This window comes from Suncus etruscus, chromosome 5, assembly GCF_024139225.1.
Source record: "Suncus etruscus isolate mSunEtr1 chromosome 5, mSunEtr1.pri.cur, whole genome shotgun sequence".
Classification (NCBI taxonomy): Eukaryota; Metazoa; Chordata; class Mammalia; order Eulipotyphla; family Soricidae; genus Suncus; species Suncus etruscus.
Window position 1 is genome coordinate 87969309 of NC_064852.1, and position 19268 is coordinate 87988576.

The 19268-nt window shown below is 38.1% G+C and overlaps 1 protein-coding gene across 3 annotated transcripts; it reads right to left on the bottom strand.

Moving 5' to 3' along the window:
- Window positions 1–394: 394 nt before the first annotated feature.
- On the bottom strand, window positions 395–19002 carry RBM45 (RNA binding motif protein 45). 3 transcript variants are annotated; one of them, XR_007495881.1, is made up of 11 exons: window positions 18637–19002; window positions 14056–14178; window positions 12541–12667; window positions 9931–10053; window positions 8980–9159; window positions 6552–6681; window positions 6296–6380; window positions 5659–5822; window positions 3134–3334; window positions 818–863; window positions 395–652 (listed from the first exon to the last, which is right to left on the bottom strand). XR_007495881.1 is itself a non-coding variant. In XM_049773440.1 (11 exons), the coding sequence occupies exons 1-9, from the start codon at window positions 18943–18945 to the stop codon at window positions 3142–3144; spliced, it is 1434 nt and encodes a 477-aa protein (XP_049629397.1). In that variant the 5' UTR covers window positions 18946–19002; the 3' UTR covers window positions 395–652; window positions 818–849; window positions 3134–3141. The 3 variants fall into 3 exon arrangements, 2 of the variants coding, with proteins under 2 accessions (XP_049629397.1, XP_049629398.1); XM_049773440.1 differs by having other exon boundaries at window positions 818–849; XM_049773441.1 differs by lacking the exon at window positions 818–863.
- Between the last annotated feature and the right edge of the window lie 266 nt (window positions 19003–19268).

Here is a 19268-nt window from a genome sequence, read left to right on the forward strand (position 1 = left end):
ACACTTTCTATAATCATATATCTTTACAAAACTGGCAACAAATTCGGGTCTAACTATATAAGTACCATATATAAATATTTCTTCTAATGATAGGAATTTTAGCTCTAGTTTTTTAAGTTAGTTTAGCCAATCTGCATGTTTAGAATGAGTGGCAATCATGGTTATTTTACTGAATCTAAGACATTACTTATTGAAAGAAGCACCTCTATTCTATATTTCCACTAAGAAATAAAAGTGTAGTTATATATTTTAAGGCACAAATCAGTTATGTTTCCAATTATAGAAACTTAAAAATATAAAAGAGCACATCTCAAAATTTGTTAAATGTGTCTTTAAGCCAAATTCTAAATACTATTAAAATTTCACTCTCATCTTTCACATAAATAAGGCATGATTTAGTGAAACAAAGAAAACTTTATTTATGCTACACATAACAACACATTCATTGCACTAAGCAACAACTACCATGTGAGTTTTTGCATTGAAGTGGGGATTCAAAAATACAAGTCCACAACCCCTGTTTCCCAGACAGAACAATCCTGTGCAGAGACTATCACAAATAGGGGAAAAGCTGTCAACTGTCCACAGGGAGTGCGTCCAGTCACATTTTCAGTCAGTCAGCTGAGGGTTATGTCATTATTTAGTCTTTGTTCTGTAGAAAGAACACAACAAAAGTATGAAAATTATCACCTGCAAGGAAATAGCTATTGCATTTAGTATTCCTAAAATGTTAGGATTTGTTCTTTTACTTCAATATAATCATCGCTATCTGTTAATTCAGTCATGGATGCCCCCAAACAAGCAAAACCAAACTTACTCAGAAGGATGATGCAAGCTGGTACTGAATTTCTGGAGGAAAAATGCTGTGAATTAATACAAAAATCAGAATACTCTGAAAAACTAAACTTTATATTTTCCCCAGAAAGAGAAATAACTTTGCACATATATTAGACCCATCTTAAAAGAGAAACCAAATACTTTCAAACTTGTATTTTTCTTTGCTTTTTAAATTTATTTTGGTTTTGGGTCACATCCAGTGATGCTCAGGGTTTACTCCTGGCTCTGCACTCAAAAAATTACTCCTGAAGGTATACTTGGGAAGGGGAAGGGGCATAAGAGATCCAGGGATCAAAACCAGGTCAGCCATATCAAGGCAAGCACCTATCCACTGTACTCTCTCTCTAGCACTTCAAACTTATATTCTTAAACCAGTTTCTTCTGCTTCCTAGGTGGGTTTTGTTTAATTTTAGGCTTACTATGACTCAGAAAAAAAAGAAACTAGTCCTCTTAAAAGGTGTTTGAATTCCATTAAAGGGAAAATTTTTTTAATTCTAAATTTCTAATATTATTTATATATAACATATGTTAATCACATTTAAATGTAGTCTTTGTAATGAAATAAAAAAGTGTACCCCATACCTAAACTTCAAGTACTGCAATCGTAAAATTTATGTATTACCTTAAAATCCTTTTGAATTTTACTTTTTTTGGGGGATGGAGAATACCCAGTGATGTTTAGGAGTTATTACTGGCTCTGCACTCAGGAATTATTTCTGGTGATTCTTGGGGGACCAAATGAGATGGCATAGATTGAGCCTGGTTAGCCATATGCAAGACAAGCATCCTACCCGTTGTATTATTTCTCCTGTTCTTACTAAATTAAACTATGAAATAAGAGGGGTCAGCAAGATTGTACAGTGGATAGGGTATTTGTCTTGCACATAGTCAAACTGGGTTTGATCCCCAGCATTCTATATGCCCCCTGAGACTGTAAGGAGTAATCCCTGAGAAGTGCTGGGAGTGGCCTCCAAACCCAACCCAGACCAAAAAATCCCGAAATCTTTAATTATCAATGAATTTATTGTGCTAACAAAGGAGGAGCCCATGGTATAAAAATCAACAATAAAATAAAAATTAAAAAAATGCTGCTTATTACACTACATCCTAGTAACTTACTTTACCTGTGCCCTAAATATAATAAATTTAATAAAAGAACAATGATTTATATTTTTTTTGTTAGTGATGAGGAAGAACATGCATTTCCTCTCATTTAGGGAATTAGATAAATGTTCATCACTGTTATGTGATGAAATGTGGTATTTCAAACACCTATTCTCCCTGGTCCCAAGAATGGTGCAGGTATTCAACCTATAAGAAAATGCTCTATCATTGCCTACAGCGTGGTATTATAAAGAGCCATTCTCACATAAAGTAGTTTGACATTATAAAGCTTCTACTTTCTAATATCACGTTTCAGAGCCTTACTAAAGTCACCAATGTAAGAACTGTAGCACAAACTGCAAAGCTTTTTGAAAAAGTATTATTCTAAATCTGCTAACTCATTTTCTTTCAGTAACCCTTTATATAAATTGGCTTCAGAAAGGTAAAGAGAGTATCTACCCAGTCACATTAGGTGTGAAAGCCAGAACTCAAATCCAGAGCTTCTGATCTTATATTTCAGCTGCATAATAACCAGTAGGAGAGACTAAATTTCAGAAGTAATTTATATAGATTTTTTTCCCTCCATAATAAGATGTTAGTATTATTATATATTTTAAGGACAGGATTTTTAAGCAGTAAGGTCAAGTTGAGATGATTTATTTTGATATTGTCAAGTCTCATAATTGATCAGGAAAAAAAAAAAAAACTTGAAGAGAAAAGGAAACTTTTTTTGAGCTGGAAACTTGAAATTGAATGTAAGGCCATTTGTTAAGTATACTTACTGGAACAAGAGTGGAACCTGGGTCTCTACTACATGTGGAAACCAGAAACCTAAACTTCCCTAGAAACTCAGCATTCATTTACAGAAGGATAAAGGGCCAAGAAGATGGTTCAATGGGCTGCAGGTATGTGTGGCATGTGGGAGGTTCTTGAGCTTGGCATGGCAGTCATGAACAATGAGAGCAGGAATAGCCCACAGGTACACCAAATATTGCAGAATGTGGGTACCATCTTCAGCGCCCCTCTCCAACAAAGTAAAAGATAAATTAACCTGACTTAAGGTCTATTAATAACATTTTAAGCCACAGTTTTTAAATGACTTCAATCCTTAAGGGAAAAAAATCGTCCCTATTTAAACTACAGTCATTCCTTTTGTCAGTCTGTTCCAAAATTCGAATCATGACGTACTTACCTCAACACTCAGTAAGTTCTTTGTCGTTTGTTAGATTCTTCTCTTGGGGAATCTGCCAGCATAACTTTCAGCCTGACTCCATTCAGGATCTTGCCATGTAAAGTGCTAATGGCATCATTGGCACTCAGTCTATCTGCAAACTTGGCATACCCCACATTCTTTCCTGACACAAGGTAAACTTCGATCAGGTTACCAAAGCGACTGAAACAAAGTAAAAACATTAACTGAAACGGGTAAATACAGTCTCTCCAGGCTCCATACTCTCTAGAATAGGGACTATCTTCATTCCTCTTCCTATTATTTATTTATTTATTTTGTTTTTTGGGCCACATCAGTGGCATTCATGGGTTACTCCCAACTCTGCGATGAGAAATCCCTCCTGACAGGTTTGGGAGGCCATATGGGATGCTGGAGATTGAATACGGGTTGGCTGTGTGCAAGGCAAATGCCCTAGCCACTGTGCTATCAGTCTGGCCCCAACACACATGTTGTTTTTAATGGCACCTGTGTTTCCAGGATATTTTCCTTTCTCCCAAATTTTTTGAGTGGCTGTATTCAGGGAATTGTATGGATTACTGGGGAATCAAGGCCAAGATCTGCCATGTGCAAGGCAAGCACCTTCTTCACTGTACTATATTTCCAGTCCTTCTCCCAAGTATTTTATTTATTTCCATAATAGTGGATACTGAATACAGACCTCACATAAGCAAAGCCTGTGCTCTTCAACTGAGCTCCAGCTCTAGCCTCCAAACTTAGTACTTAAACATCTCTATCCATTAATTTCTTTTCATTACACGTCTCTTTCCTCATAAAGACCATTTTTAACTTTTCCATTAACTATTCTAATATCCTAAATCTCTTTATTAGTTTTCCACAGCCATACATTATACTTAAATATAAATTTTTAAATATAAATATGATCATTTTCTAATTAAAAAACTGGTCAGAGCACCACACAGGAAATACTCTTCATTAAAGTTTTTAATTCCCATTGCTTCTAGTAAAAGGACACACTTCCTATGAAACCTTATGGGAGCTGGAGCAACAGTATAATGGATAAAGTGCTTGTCTTGTATGCCACTGACTTGGGTTTAATCCCCCAATTCCATATGATCTCAGCACTGCCCGGTGTGGCTCAAAACCAAAACAACAGCAACAACAACACAACAAATCTTATAGGTGCCTCTTTCCAGGGGCTCAGTCCTCTGGAGCATATTATCTTTCCTCTCAGTCTCTTGGAATTCCAAAGTCTAAAGACCCTTTCACATTACTGGCAGGACTAATTGGCCAGTCCCAGCTTTCAACTCGTGTTAAATTATTTTTGCCTTCAGCACTCCTTGCTTCTTTTACAAACTCCTCTTTGAGTTCACACTTTCCCCCACTTGATTTTTGGTCCACACCTGGTATTGCTCAAGGCTCACTTTTGGCTCTGCATTCAGGGCTCTCCTGGAGAGCTTGGGAGACCAAATGGGAAATGGAATGAAAAGTATTGAACCTGGGTTGGCTACCGGCATATTTGAATTTCTAAAAAAAGGTGCTCAAAGTTCTTTCTTTCACAGCCTAAGCATTTCCTTTCATAACACAAGTACACTGGGTTATAATATCCTATTTACTTATGTCTCCTAAGAGATTAGATCTAAAGAAGTCAAATCTTGTTTACATATGTAAACTTTGTTCACATGATGTCTCTAGCAGTGTCTCTCTGGATCCGAGGAAAGGCTCAAGAAACAAACTTAGTAATGAAATAAAAGTCTAAAGTCTTGAACTACAACCCTGATATTCTCTGCAGCTCATTATTAAGTTTCCTGTCTTTTGACTTTACTACCATTGTTATACGACAAATGAGAGAAATAAGAAAACTACGTTGTATTAAAGCATAGAAACAAACAATTCTCTCATTTTACATTTGTTAGATATTCTTCCTTAGAATCAAAAAACGTTTATTCAATATAATTCTTAGAAATCTAACAGAGGGCTGGGAAAATATAAGGTGCTTAAGTAAACACTATTTTTTTCCTTTTGGTTTTTGGGCCACCCCTGGCAGTGCTCAGAGTTTATTCCTAGCTACTCCTAGTAGGCTCAGGAAAACATTTGGGATATTAGGGATCAAATTTGGATGGCCATGTGGAAGGCAAGCAACCTTGCCCACTGCAGTCCTTAGCACTCGCTTTTTAGTTGATTTGCAACTAAAAAGAAAAAAGACCTTTAAATGGAATTCTACAGTACAGATGTAAGCAGGTTGACTCTTTACTAAGAAACAAATTATCTATGTTCATTCCGTGCATGCAATTTTTTTTAAACAATCTTAGAATCTAAACAATCTCCACACTTCATGTGGAGACCCAGGACATACTAATGACAAAGAGATGGATATCACCACCTATGTTCTAAAAATAATAAACTAAGGGCATTTTAAAACCATAGATCAAATAATCTGGCATTAGAAAGTTTCAAGATTATGAAAATACTTATTGATTTAATTACATTATATTATGAAATACTACTTTGTGGAATTGAAATCTTACCAGAAGATATCTTCTAATACATCTAAAGGTAAAGGATGAGGGTTAAACACAATAAAAAGTCTTTCCTTCACTGGAGTTTCAGAAGGGGCTTTCTTTTTGCATGATGGAAGTGCAACATCTGTCTGGATTTGAGGCAACTGTGATCCAGAACTTCCTCCAAATTGCTGTTGAAAAGTTAGGTACACAACAAGAAAGAAAAAGCTGCATAACACATGTATAATGTTCCACTAAAACCAATAAAAATTATTATTATTGTAGCTGAGCAAAAACCTGCCACTCAAAATATGTCTTAGGTAAAAGGCCCATTTCTTGGGAGGGACACTAAATTCAGGACAAAGGTGGCCTTTAGAAGGCACTTTCACACAACTTCTCTAATGGTGCTTTCCTTACTTTCCCAGGAAGACTTCCTCCCCAGATATCTATTTAATGATGAAAATGGAAATTAAATATGAACACCTTTAAAAAAGCTAAGTAAGAACAGCTGCATCTTGGGAATTTTCAATGAAGAACAAAGGACTGATGAGATCAGAGACCCTTTAATGAAAGCTCTGAATTTTTCTTATGTGAGTAATAAACAGAGGGCACGTTTACTTTCTACATAACAGACATAGTATGAAGATTAGTCTTCCTCACTTACCAGAAATTGTTGCTGATTTGGGTTATTCCACACCATTGACGCAAGCTGTGCAGCTACCATCTGCGTTGCCATCTTTCTAAGAAGACTGGAGAAAATAACTCATGATATACAAGACACTAGACAATATTCAGACTCAATATTCACTCTTTCTCACACAAAAGTGCTCACCTATATTTTTTTTTCCTTTTTTAATCCTTTAAGTTATAATCATGGATACCCAGAGCTCAGCATTAGATATCCCTGAAGTGGTACTTACTCTGCTGCATTACTCCCATCATCAATAAAGGAAACACCTATTCGATTCCCAGGAGGGTACTGAAATCCATGTAATTTGTATTTTGCATAAATAGCTGATGCTACATTAAAATACTGAACCACTCCATGCCCTAAAACAAAGGAAAGAATATGCAGGGGTTAAGAGAAAGCAGATTATTTAAAGTTCGGTTTAGCTTCAGAAACAAAATAAGGAAATGTTTTAGTATCACACAACTAATAATACAGAACAGAATGTATCAGAATATGCATGCAAAAACTGATCATAGAAAACAAAATTAGACATTAGATTTTGGTAAAAATGTGATCAGGCATTTTGAAGAAAATAGTATTTCACTGTAAATTCTGTTCAGTGAATTTCATTTTAGGATTCTTGCTCTCCTTTTTTTTTTTTTTTTTTTTGGTTTTGGGGCCACACCTGGCGGTACTCAGGGGTTACTCCTGGCTGTCTGCTCAGAAATAGCTCCTGGCAGGCACGGGGGACCATATGGGACACCGGGATTCGAACCAACCACCTTTGGTCCTGGATTGGCTGCTTGCAAGGCAAACACCCACTGTGCTATCTCTCCGGGCCCCTTGCTCTCCTTTTTATAATTAAATACTGTGCTTTGTTTTGGGGCCACACCGGTGGTACTCAGGGGTTTTACTAATGGATCTGCACTCAAGGATCATTCCTAGAAGAATGTGGAATACCATACGGAATAGGGTGTTGGTGATCAAACCCAGGTTGTCCTCATGCAAGCAAAGTGCCCTCCCCACTGTGCTATCATTCTAGCTACTAATTAAACTTTTCTTTTAGAGAGTCACTCCCTGTAGTACACAGAAAGCAGGACCTAACTTAGGGCCCTGATCATGGAGGAATGAGCTCTATTACTCGACCTGCCCTTGGCTTTTCTATTTTGATTATTTTATTATGGGGCAGAGGAAGCCAAAACCAGCAGAGTGCTCAGGGGACTATTCTGCTTCAGGAATCAGACCTGGGCCTCTTACAGACAACGCAGGTGCTCCAACCTCTGTAAACAACACAACTACTTTTTCTTAAATTTTCATTCTTTGAAAACTACTCTGAAAGTTTAAAAAATAAATGTCCTATCATATTGAGAAGAAAATAAAGTGAGACGTGATATCTGAAAATAGTCATTTGGATTAGCTACAATGGTAGAAAAAGGGATATTTATGAAAAACAAAGGTAGGATACAGAGGGTCTCAAGATTATAAATTATTTAACATTCCTTTGAAGAGTTTCCTGTAACAGGGATAGATTTCGAGAGGATGGTGTATATGTGTGATATTTTATGAATGTCCTTTGACTATTATTCACTACCTCATATTCTTTAAATAAACCAATAACCCCCTTACATTTTTTTTTAATATTTTTTTTTTGGGGGGGGTCACACCCGGCAGCACTCAGGGGTAACTCCTGGTTCTGTGCTCAGAAATCACTCCTGGCAGGCTCAGGGGACCATATGGGATGCCGGGATTTGAACCACCAACCTTCTGAATGCAAGGCGAACACCTTACCTCCATGCTATCGCTCCAGCCCAACACCCTTACATTTAATGAGTGCCTAGATTCATATCAGATATTTTACACCTACATTTCATCTAAGTTATTGCTTTATCCCAAGTCTTGATGCTTTTAAGAGTGATAAGAGGGGTAGATCTTGATATGAATGGAGTTTCATTTTGTAAAATAAGACTTAGGAATAAGGAAACTTTTTGTTGCTACTATTTTGGGGCCACACCCAGTGATGTTCAGAAGTTATCCTTACTCAGCACTCAAGAATCACTCCTGGTAGTGCTCAAAGGATCATATAGGATACCAGGAAAAGAACCTGGGTAGGATGTGTGAAAGTGCCCTACCTGTTGTACTATCACTTCGGCCCCACAAGGAAGAAACTTTCTAAATGGTTTTATAACTTTGCTTAGCAGTAACCAAATAGTACAAACAAGCTGAGCTATTTTTGTTGTAAAACATGGGTACTAAAAAAGTAATGTATTTTGTAGGAAATAAAATATATTTTTACAAAAAGATTATATAAGGACAGCATATCCAAATATCAACATATCATTGTATTTCTAAATCTAAAGTAGAGAAAAGGGAAACAAATCTCATAGGATCTGATTTAAAAAAAAAATTGCACTCAAGAAACCTAATTTTGGGCCCGGAGAGATAGCACAGCAGCCTTTGCCTTGCAAGCAGCCGATCCAGGACCAAAGGTGGTTGGTTCAAATCCCGGTGTCCCATATGGTCCCCCGTGCCTGCCAGGAGCTATTTCTGAGCAGACAGCCAGGAGTAATCCCTGAGCACCACTGGGTGTGACCCAAAAACCAAAAAAAAAAAAAAAAAAAAAGAAACCTAATTTTAACAAAACACAATGTATTTTAAAATAATGTAGATATTATTTTTACCATAATTTGAATAAGGATCTCGTTGAACTTCACAATATTCCAATCCTGGAACAATATCAAAAATGCTGAAAAGCTGTTCTTCAGTAAAAGGAACTCTTGATACAACCGACAAGCGTTTGGAGATGGCTTCCTGACCTCTGTTGTCACTCTTGTCAAAACTTGAAAAATCAGATTGTTGTTCTTCAACAATAAGGAACCAAAAAAAAAAAAAATTGGGGAAAATATTGAAATCTTTAAATTTATATGCACTGCAGAATTGACTTAACATTTTAGTTAAGAAAAAAATATAAACTAGCATTTTAAATTTACTGCATTCAACACAAGCACTACTACAGTTTGCTCTTAGTCGTTATCAAGAAACCCAGGCCAATAAACAAGTTCCTCCATTTCCCTGCTTTTAACACTGAAGTATGAACAGAAATGTATATAGTCTGACTTTATAGGAATACAATCAGTATACAGAACTGCAAAATATGCAAGGAAAACCCAAGAGAAAATTAATGTCAAAATACAGATTATAATTTTTCTGTCATTCCTCTTTCCTATAGCCTTAAATTTTAAAACAATACACTTTAGAGGAATAACATTTTAGGACTCTTATCTTAAGTCTATATTTGTCCTATCTATGTTTCTTTTGAAATGCCTTATACTTTTTGATTAGTTGCACAATGGTAGGAGCTCTTGCCTAAATATAGTAGTGACAGAGTTTAATTCTAAAAAATGTACAACCAATCAGAGAAACTTAACTGGCAATGAGTTAACTATTAAGTGTTAATACTAAAGACAAATATTAAGTGGTAAATACCAGGACATGAGTAACAACAAACTAAAAAAAAACAAGTTTTTTATTCACTGAGATATACAAACTGTTAATAAAGACTTTTTATAAACTCAAATCAGATAGCATATACTACTTACTACTATTAAATTAAGATGTGATAGCCAACTTACCAAATGGAAACATATTTATTCTAGGTTCATGACCCAAAGTCTCTTGCCGCATATTACTGAAATAATCCTGTTCTGATGCTTCAGATGCCTTGTTCTTAGGTTCAGCCAAGATTGCCCTAAAACCTGAAACAGAGAACCTGTTAATTTTGAGCTTTATGGTAAACAGAACATAACAGCAAATATAGTTGGCAGTTCTGTAAAATAAAACAGAATCTACATAATGGACACCTTCACTACTTCTACCTCTTTGCTTTGTAGAAGATGGCAGAGAGCAAACTGAAACAGCAAGATTCCAAATCAGTGTGGACTAAAAGACCAGAAATTCTATGTTCTCTCTTCCAAACTTTCTACTACACATGACACTGTCATTTATTCTCTCAGAATCAACATCAAAATTCTTTAAGTGCTTCTTCACATTCAAACTGTTATCAGGATTTATCTTTTGGAATACACTTATATGAACTTCCATTCTAACTTCCGTTTCCTGCCTTGGGTTCAAATTTAGATTCTCTTCTCTTAATTACAATTAATTACAACAATTCTTCAACTCTTTTGACTCTGGATCAGGATTTTAATAAAGGTAGAAGGATTAGCTGCAAAAGATGAATAGTGCCACAATACCCCTGAAACCACACACACAAAAAAATACTCATGACAAAAAAGAGCACATATTTCAAGGCAGAAAGTCCATTTTTCATCATACTATTCAATGTTCCCAAACTCTTCTTTTAAAATGATCTATAAGAAAATCCTGGGGCTGGTGCAGGCACTAGAGGTAAGGTGTCTGCCTTGCAAGCGCTAGCCTAGGATGGACCGCGGTTCGATCCGCCGGCGTCCCATACGGTCCCCCAAGCCAGGAGCGACCTCTGAGCGCATAGCCAGCAGTAACCCCTGAGCGTCACCGGGTGTGGCCCAAAAACCAAAAAAAAAAAAAAAAAGAAAAGAAAAAATTCGAACATGAAATACTTAGATTCTTTCAGATACTGCCATGTATAGTTCCAATGTATCTAGCTTTGTCTTGCAATTTTCAATTAAAAAGTAATATACATCAATATATCTATATGTTATATATAGATTTGCAACAATATAGTGAGCAGGGCACTTGCCTTGCATGCAAGCTGACTCAAATTTGATCCCTGGCACCTACCTACCTTTGAGTAGAATCTGCCCAAGATTTTGATAATATTCTAATGAATTTCATCTTTGAATTAACTACTCCATAGCTTATCACTAATGGTCATTGTAACAAGAAATAAAATAGAATTTTCTCCTGACTTCTTTAAAATTTTTATTCTGAGGCCGAACAATGGCGTAGCAGTAGGGCATTTGCCTTGTATGCGTGGCTGACCCAGGACTGGACATCGGTTCGATCCCCAGCGCCCCATATGGCCCCTCAAGCCAGGAGCAATTTCTGAACATATAGCCAGTGTAATCCCTGAGTATCACTGGGTGTGGCCCAAAATCCAAAATAAAATAAAATAAAATATTTGTTCTACATTCTAAGAACAGATATTCAATAACTCCCACTTGTCTGAAATGAACCCAAGATATACATACTTAACTATGTTAATGAACTTTATTAATCCCCCTTAAACAAATGTTTATTAGTGTATTTAATTTCACTTGGTACTTAGGTCAATTATGAAATCACATTAAAGAAAGCTGATTTTTGAAATATAAAGAATATTAAAAAAACAAAACCTGGGGCCGGGCGGTGGCGCTGGAGGTAAGGTGCCTGCCTTGCCTGCGCTAGCCTAGGACGAACCGCGGTTCGATCCCCCGGCGTCCCATATGGTCCCCCAAGAAGCCAGGAGCAACTTCTGAGCACATAGCCAGGAGTAACCCCTGAGCGTCACAGGGTGTGGCCCAAAAACCAAAAAAAAAAAAAACCAAAAAAAAAACAAAAAACAAAACCTGAAAGAGCAAATCAATTTTTCAATACCTTATTGTTTCTTTTGGGCCACATCTGGAGGCACATACTCCTAGTTCTGTGCTCAGTGATCACTTCTGGTGGGGCTCAGGTGACCAGATATGGTTCCAGAGAACAAACCTAGGTCAGCATGTACATGACAAGTTTCGTAGTCACTGTACAATCACTCCTGCCCCCAATTTCTTAACACTTAAACTCTGAAATGTTTTAGTGGCCAGAGCAACTGTACAGTGTGTAGGGGTCTTGCCTTGCACATTGCTGACTTCGCTTTAGTTCACAGCACATGCTAGGAGTCATCATTGAGCACAGAGCCAAGAGTAAACCCTGAGCATTACCAGGTTTGACCCCAAAACAAAACCCAAAAGGCTATTATCTGAGAAATAATAATCATAATATAGAAGCCACATTGTTGAACAAGTCAATGTAGTGGTCAAATTTCCTTTTAATAGCACCTCATTAAAACACATTAATAACTTTCTCCATATAGTTTGAAGCTGAAGATTATACCTATTTAAAATTTCCACTGCTAAGATTAAAATAGCAGGTATGGCTATTGGCAAAATTCAGTTATAGATTCAATTATTCTGAAAATTTTGACAAAATTCAGCTATGGATTCAATTATTCTAAATAATTATAAAGTGTAAAAATCTTTAATAACATTAAACTATCACATCCTTACTTCGATCACAGTTTTCTATTGCTTGGGCAGCTTGCGATGGTTTTAAATACCGAACATAGCCCAAACCTTTACTTTCTCCAGTGACTTTATTCTTAATAATGCTGCAATACTCGATATCTCCATATACCTAAGAGGTAAAAGTGATGTAAAATTAGTAACTGAACAGATTTTAAAACAAGCTTAATTTTGTGTCCCTTGTAAAAAAGAAATTAGAATGTATAGTGATTTTAGTAAAAAAATACAAATAAGACATTAAGAATAACAATAATGACATAAGACTAGCATAGTCAAAATAATAATTACTTAGTATTCGCTTTAGATACATTAGTTACAAAAATCTTTCAAGGACACATAACACACAAACATATATATATATATATATATATATATATCATAAATCTTACTTAGAGACAGGATGCAAGATGAAATCAAATAATTGGCTTTAATTGGGCCTGTAAAAATACTTATAATTTAGCTCACACACTTAGATTTGCTTTTGCCTGATTTACTGTAATGTAAGATACAATAGAGGAAAATGGTAAGCCAGCACTTTAAAATTTTAAAGACACAAGAGCAGGAAGGTATTATGTAAATGAAGAAAGTCAGAAGAAGGATAAGTACAAAATGTCCATCATTTATATGTGGTATTTAGAATAACTACATGAAGAAATGCAATGGTCTGAATGGGAGTTATCTCGAACACCCTTGGCCCCAGAGTTGAGGAGAAGGAAAGAAACTAAGTAGAGGAGGAGAAAAACAAATACAAATATGAAAGGATGGCAGCCAAGGGCCAAGCGTTAAAAAAGGACAGAACTAAATATCCAAGCCAAAGTCAACAACAATAAAATCAAGAGATCCAAACTTTAACAGTCTAAACTTAAAACTGGGCCTGTTATACTGGCAGGCTGGAGGCATTTGGGGAACACTGGCATAGGGAGGTTAACAATGGTGGTGGGATTGGCCTTGATTCACTGTGTCTGAAATCCAACTTCAAGATCTTTGTAAATCACAATGGTTTCAATAAAATTAAATTAATTTATAAAAACAACAACAACATATTCATGATAACACAGCAGTGAGGCATTTGCCTTGCAGACAGCCAACACAGGACAGCCCCCGGTACAAATCCTGGCATCCTTATATGGTCCCCCAAGCCTGCCAGGAATGACTTCTGAGTGTAGAGCCAAGAGTAACCCTGAGAGCTGCCAGATGTGACCCCAAAACCAAAAATAAAATAAAATCTTGGCCCCACCACGTATGACTATGTGGTTTATAAAACTGAGCTTATACTTAATTTTTCTGAATTCATGTTTTCATTATAAGGTCCGGAAGGAAAAATACCACACTTAATATTTTCTAGTTTTCAGATATTCTTTAACTTAAAAGTTAATTTGTTAAAAGGCTTAATGTTTAATGAAACAAATGAGTTAACACTTCAGTTTCAGTAACCATACAAGCAATTTAGGATGATGAATTAGTTATAATAGATGCCACTGAACTAGAAAACCTAAGTACCTTAAATTTTTCCCGTAGATCTTCTTCTGTATAAGACTTTGGTATCATAACAAAGATTCTTGTCAGTTCTTCGTCTTCAACATCGCGGTGGCTTCCTGATGATCTGGACTGAGCAATAAAAACCTAAGGAACCAACAATCCCCAAAGAATGGAAAAATAGTGAGGAAAAAAAACCACTAATATTTTACTATTCCTTTATTAGCTTATTTGATCTAAGTATAAGATACATAAGAAATTAAATAAAATAGAAAATGGTCAAAAATTTTTGTCATCTTTACTTCTGTAACTTGCAGGATAAATTATAAATAACAACCTATGCATTGCATTTTGTTCATATGTAAATTTTTTTAGTTTAGTTTTTTGGGGGGCCATTCCTCAAGGGTTACTCTGGACTCTGTATTCAGGAATCATTCCTGATGTGCTTGGGGGACTATAGGGATCCCAGAGATCAAACCCAGATTGGCCACATGCAAGGCAAACAACCCCCTACCTGTTGTGCTATTGCTCCTACTCCTCCATTATATAATTTTACTTTTGTGATTTGCTTGAAGAACAACTGTATTGAGAAAGAGCTTACTCTGCAGTTTGGTATCATCCAATAAGTGTTTATTTTATGATTCGTGATGTTATTAAATGGCATATATCTTACTGGTTTTATTTTTCTATCAGATTAAGAGCAGAGTGTAACAATATATGGATTTATCTTTTATTTAGTTCTATCAATAGACTACAAAACATTTAAATTGTCATAAAATTCTAGGAGGCCTTTTAATTTTTTATAATTTAAAAAATATTTCGGTCACACCCACAATATTCAGGGATCACTCCTGGCAGTACTGGGAGGCCACATGGGATAACAGGACTCAACTCCGAACTGCTGCATGCAAGCTAGCCCCTTGCCCACTGTATTATACCTCTGACCCATGAAATTCTAGTACTTTTGTTCTTTTGAAATCATTCTCTATGGTGGCTAATCCATCTCATGTTGAACTTGGAATGTAGCTCAGAGGTTGGAAAAAATGTTCTGCACCTGGGACTATGGGTTTTATACTGGCACAGCATGGTTTCCTGTAAACACTGTGCTAGAAGCAGCCCATGAATATCACCTGCTAAGGCTGAAAAAGCAAAGTACTGAAGATCGGTCTAGTATTGAAGACAAGTTTGTCTTATACCACTCCAGTATATTTTAAATTTTCAATCATCCTGTAGTTGTAATTTTCAATCATCTTGTATCTTTTCATCATATGTAGCTCTTGCAAATAGCATTTAGTTTCTTAAAACAAAACAAAAATAAGTTTAATATCTGCCATTTAATTGAAGGATTATGTATCCATTTATGTTTAATGCCATTATTGCTAGTTTTCAATCCAGATTTTTTTTTTTCTTTTTGGGCAATGCCAATGGTGTGCAGGGCTGATTGTGGGCTGTGCTCAGGTGACTATATGTGGTGCCAGGGATTTGAAACAAGTTGTGGGATGCAAGGTAAGTGCCTTCCCACTGATACATCTTCTCAGGCCATAGAATTTTGTATTTTAAACAGTTTTCTTGGAGCTAGAGCACTAGTTAATGAGTAAGGCCCTTGCCTTGCATGCAGTCAACCCAGGTTCAATCAGTGGTATCCCATACAGTTCCCCAGTACCACCAAGAATTCCTGAGCACAGAGCCAGGAGTAACCACTGAGCATTGCTGGGGTGGCCCAGAAACACAAAAACAAAATGTTTTCTTTCTAATATTAATCTTTTTTTTTATTACTAAAAGGTAACATTAGCCAAGAATATATATGGTTCAGTAGCACAGCACATGTCTTGCGAGTACCCCAGAAAAGCAATGAAAAGGGTTTGACCATATTCAGGATTATCTTAGTAATGATCCAAATAATTTATGTTAGCAAAAAATACACAGGATGATTTAGACTTTTTTTTTCTAGTAGTGGCAATTTAATTTTCTAAACTATCCTTTGTAACATCAGATTGGTGGGAATTTAATTCCCTCTGTAATATTGGTTTTATTTAATATGTAAAGCTGCTTTGGTTTCATATTATTCCAGAGGATTTTTAAATATCTCTACTAGGATACAAATTTGTTTAAAGAGACCTAGGGAATTATAAAACAGGAAGAAAAAACAAAATCACACAGACCTTATAAAATCACGAGATTTCATAAACACTGCAAATAAGAATAAGAAATTTGGAGACAGTTATGATAAAGGTTTAGACTATTGATTAAAAGATATGGCTAGAAATGATATTATGAGTCTACTTCCTGTCTCAATAAGTACACTGTTGGCCCACTGGACACCAAGCATTATATGAAGTATTAGTATTGAGTCATGAATAAATAGCTTCTTACAAAGTCAACCCGGGGAGTGTTATCAGTAATGAATAAGCATTTCAGGAAATGCAAATTAGGGGAAATGGAGAATCTAAGTGTATGGGAAGATACGTAAAAGAAAAATTATTTCTAAATTCTAGAGGGCTAGAATGCTACAAGTTTCCAATAAAAATGATAGTAAAATACAGACTGAATAACTAATCACATAATGAATTTTCTTTTTTGTGTTGTTTGTTAGTTTTTACTTTTAGACCATACCCAGCAGTGCTCTGGAGTTACATCTGGCTCTCAATCAGGATCACTCTAGGTGGTGCTTAAAGGACTACATAGAATACTGGAGATGGGTTGGCCACAATTAAGGCAAGTTTCTTACCCGCTGTATTTTATCTGACTGACCCCTTTCTTGAGATTTTATATCTCTAAAATATAGGCTCTAAATATGAAGCAATCCTGTAAAACTTAAAACATTTTTCACTTGTTTCACTAGTTCATTCATTTCCTGCAATGACTTTTACTAGGATAATCATTTCTGGCTGTAGGACTGCGACGCTCATTTTCTTGTTTTATTGAGCTTGTAAAACTTTTCAAAAGCCAACAACAACAACAACCACCAAAAAAAACAAAGCAAAACAAAACAAAATAAAAATGGAAGCCGAATCAATTGAATTCCACTCCAGCAAGAGAGCCCAAGTTGCAGAAGCTGAGAAAGAAACCTAGATTCTCTGGTCAGATGCTAGAGTGAATGAAGCTATTGTGAATAAACATTAAAAAAAAAAAAAATAACCCCAAAACCTAGAATCCTAACTGTCTTTGAGAATATTCAGATTATTTGTGATACGAAGAAGACCACATGCAGTGCTGGGATTTTTACTTGTTTTACTTGTTTGCTGAAAAAAGGAAAGAGGGGCTCTAAGATCTCAAATCTGGAGTGTATGGAGGGGGCTGCGGTTAAACTCAAAAGCAGAAAATCCTTTCTCCCCTGCTAATATCCTCACTAAAAAGTGATAAAATTGATCAAATCAATTTTAGAGGATTAGAATGCTACACGTTTTCAATAAAGATAAAAGCAAAATACAGACTGAATAACTAACCACTTAATGGATTTTCTTTTTGTGTTGTCTGTTGTTTGTTATTGCTTAATTCCTTTAGGAATCAGCCAACTCCAGCTTGTTTTTCCAGCAATCCATGATTAAGGAACTGTTTTTACACTATAAAGGACTTTTACAAAAGAAAAGTGGGCAAGAAAGACAATTTGTGACTATCTGGCCCTTTCCAGAAAAATTCTGCCAAGTCTTGGCGAAATATGTGCTGTGTCCTTAGATTTCATTTTGCTGACAGGTGCTCCCCTATCCGAGAGGGTTGTGGGGTGGGGAAAGACGGGCAGAGTACTGTCCACCAGACTAGGCCCAGTAGATACCCAGACTATATCCTGAGACCAGTGTTTGCTGTGTCCTTAGAATTCACTAGGAATCACAGTATATGCCCTGTCTTTAGAATTCACTTCACTTATGACTGAGCTCTCCGTGGCTGGGAGTAGAAGTTCACTGCGATATTCACTGGCCTGGGTCCCACCGGAGTCCCAAGTTCTCCGTTACTGGACAGGGGTACAGAGATGCCCAGAAAGAGAAATCTTATACTTAAGATCTTAGGAACTTCGTTCTCCAACTGGGGGGTGACAAGGACGGGGAAATGAGCACTTTGTGCAATGGGAGGTTGTACAATGGGTTCCTATCCAACCCAGCATCAGAGTTGGATAAGGAATCAAATTCAAAGCGAATCAGGAAAGCTACCTGGGCTCTCAAGGACTAAAAGGGAGTGGGGAAAGGGAGCCCAGGGGAGCACCAGATCAAGGGATTGCAGCCCCATTTTTTTTTTTCAAAAAGAAGAGATGCCAACGATGCTGTGGGGACCCTCGGAGACCCTTAAGACATTGCGATCGGTGCTACTGAAAAGCGCAAAGTCCCCGCACACCCCAAGTGGGATTTAGGGGGTGACGCCAACGCAGCAATTAGGGGTTCAGCCAGCAAAGCACCGTCCCCCAAAGTCTCGGGGGCGTCCCCCAACCCCGACTCCTCCCGCCTTGAGCCCCGACAAGTGCTGCTCAATGGCAGCAAGCACCCCAACATTTGGGGAGTGAGGCGGGCAGGGCCGGTGGCAACCTTGCAGCGCGCCCAGGCCCCCTACCCCAACTCCCCCTGGGGGAGCGGGGCACCCTTGGGGTGGGGGAGCCCAGGGCACCCCGGAGGGTACCTTGATGGGCTTGGTGTCGTTGGGGCTGAGGCACTGGCCGTGCATCTCCTCCATGGCCCGGCAGGCCTGCGAGCTGCGCGCGAACTTGACGAAGGCGATGCCCTTGGACTCCTTGGTGTGCTTGTCGCGCACCACCCAGATGTCCTGGATGTCGCCGAAGGGCGCGAAGCGCTCCCGCAGCACCGACTCGGGCGTGTACTTGCTGATGACCAGGAAGATGCGGCTGTTGGGCGGCTCGTCCAGGCTGTCCACCCCCGGGCGGAAGCCGCCGCCGCCGCCGCCGCTCGCGCAGCTGCCCGCTTCGTCCATGCCGCCTCACGCCGCCGCGGTCGGGGCTCGCGTCGATCCCCGGAGCCTGCCCGCCGCCGCCGCCGCCGCCGCACCCGCCTCCCGCCTCCGCCGCTCACCTCCGAAGTCGTTGCCCCGCAGCCGCGCCGCTTCCGGAAGACGGAAGCGTCGAGCAGCTGGCGTGGTCCAGCAGCCGGGAGGAAAGCCGGCCTCTGGGCGGGCGGGCGGCCTGCAGCGCCTCCTGGCGGCGTGGGGGAGCCGGGTCCAGACGACGCTCTGCTCTGCTCTCCTCTCCTCTCCTGGCCCGCCCAGCGCGGGTGGTTGGTTGTTCTATGCTCCCGTCC

Excerpts from the sequence above, each read along its gene's own strand:
- RBM45 (XM_049773441.1), bottom strand. The coding sequence starts at position 18,945 with ATGGACGAAGCGGGCAGCTGCGCGAGCGGCGGCGGCGGCGGCGGCTTC. Across the intron at positions 10,054-12,540 it reads AATAGAAAACTGTGATCGAA|GTTTTAGGGCAATCTTGGCT; the intron begins GTAAGGATGTGA and ends TCTCTGTTTCAG. Across the intron at positions 6,682-8,979 it reads AGATCCTTATTCAAATTATG|GGCATGGAGTGGTTCAGTAT; the intron begins GTAAAAATAATA and ends CCTTTGTTTTAG.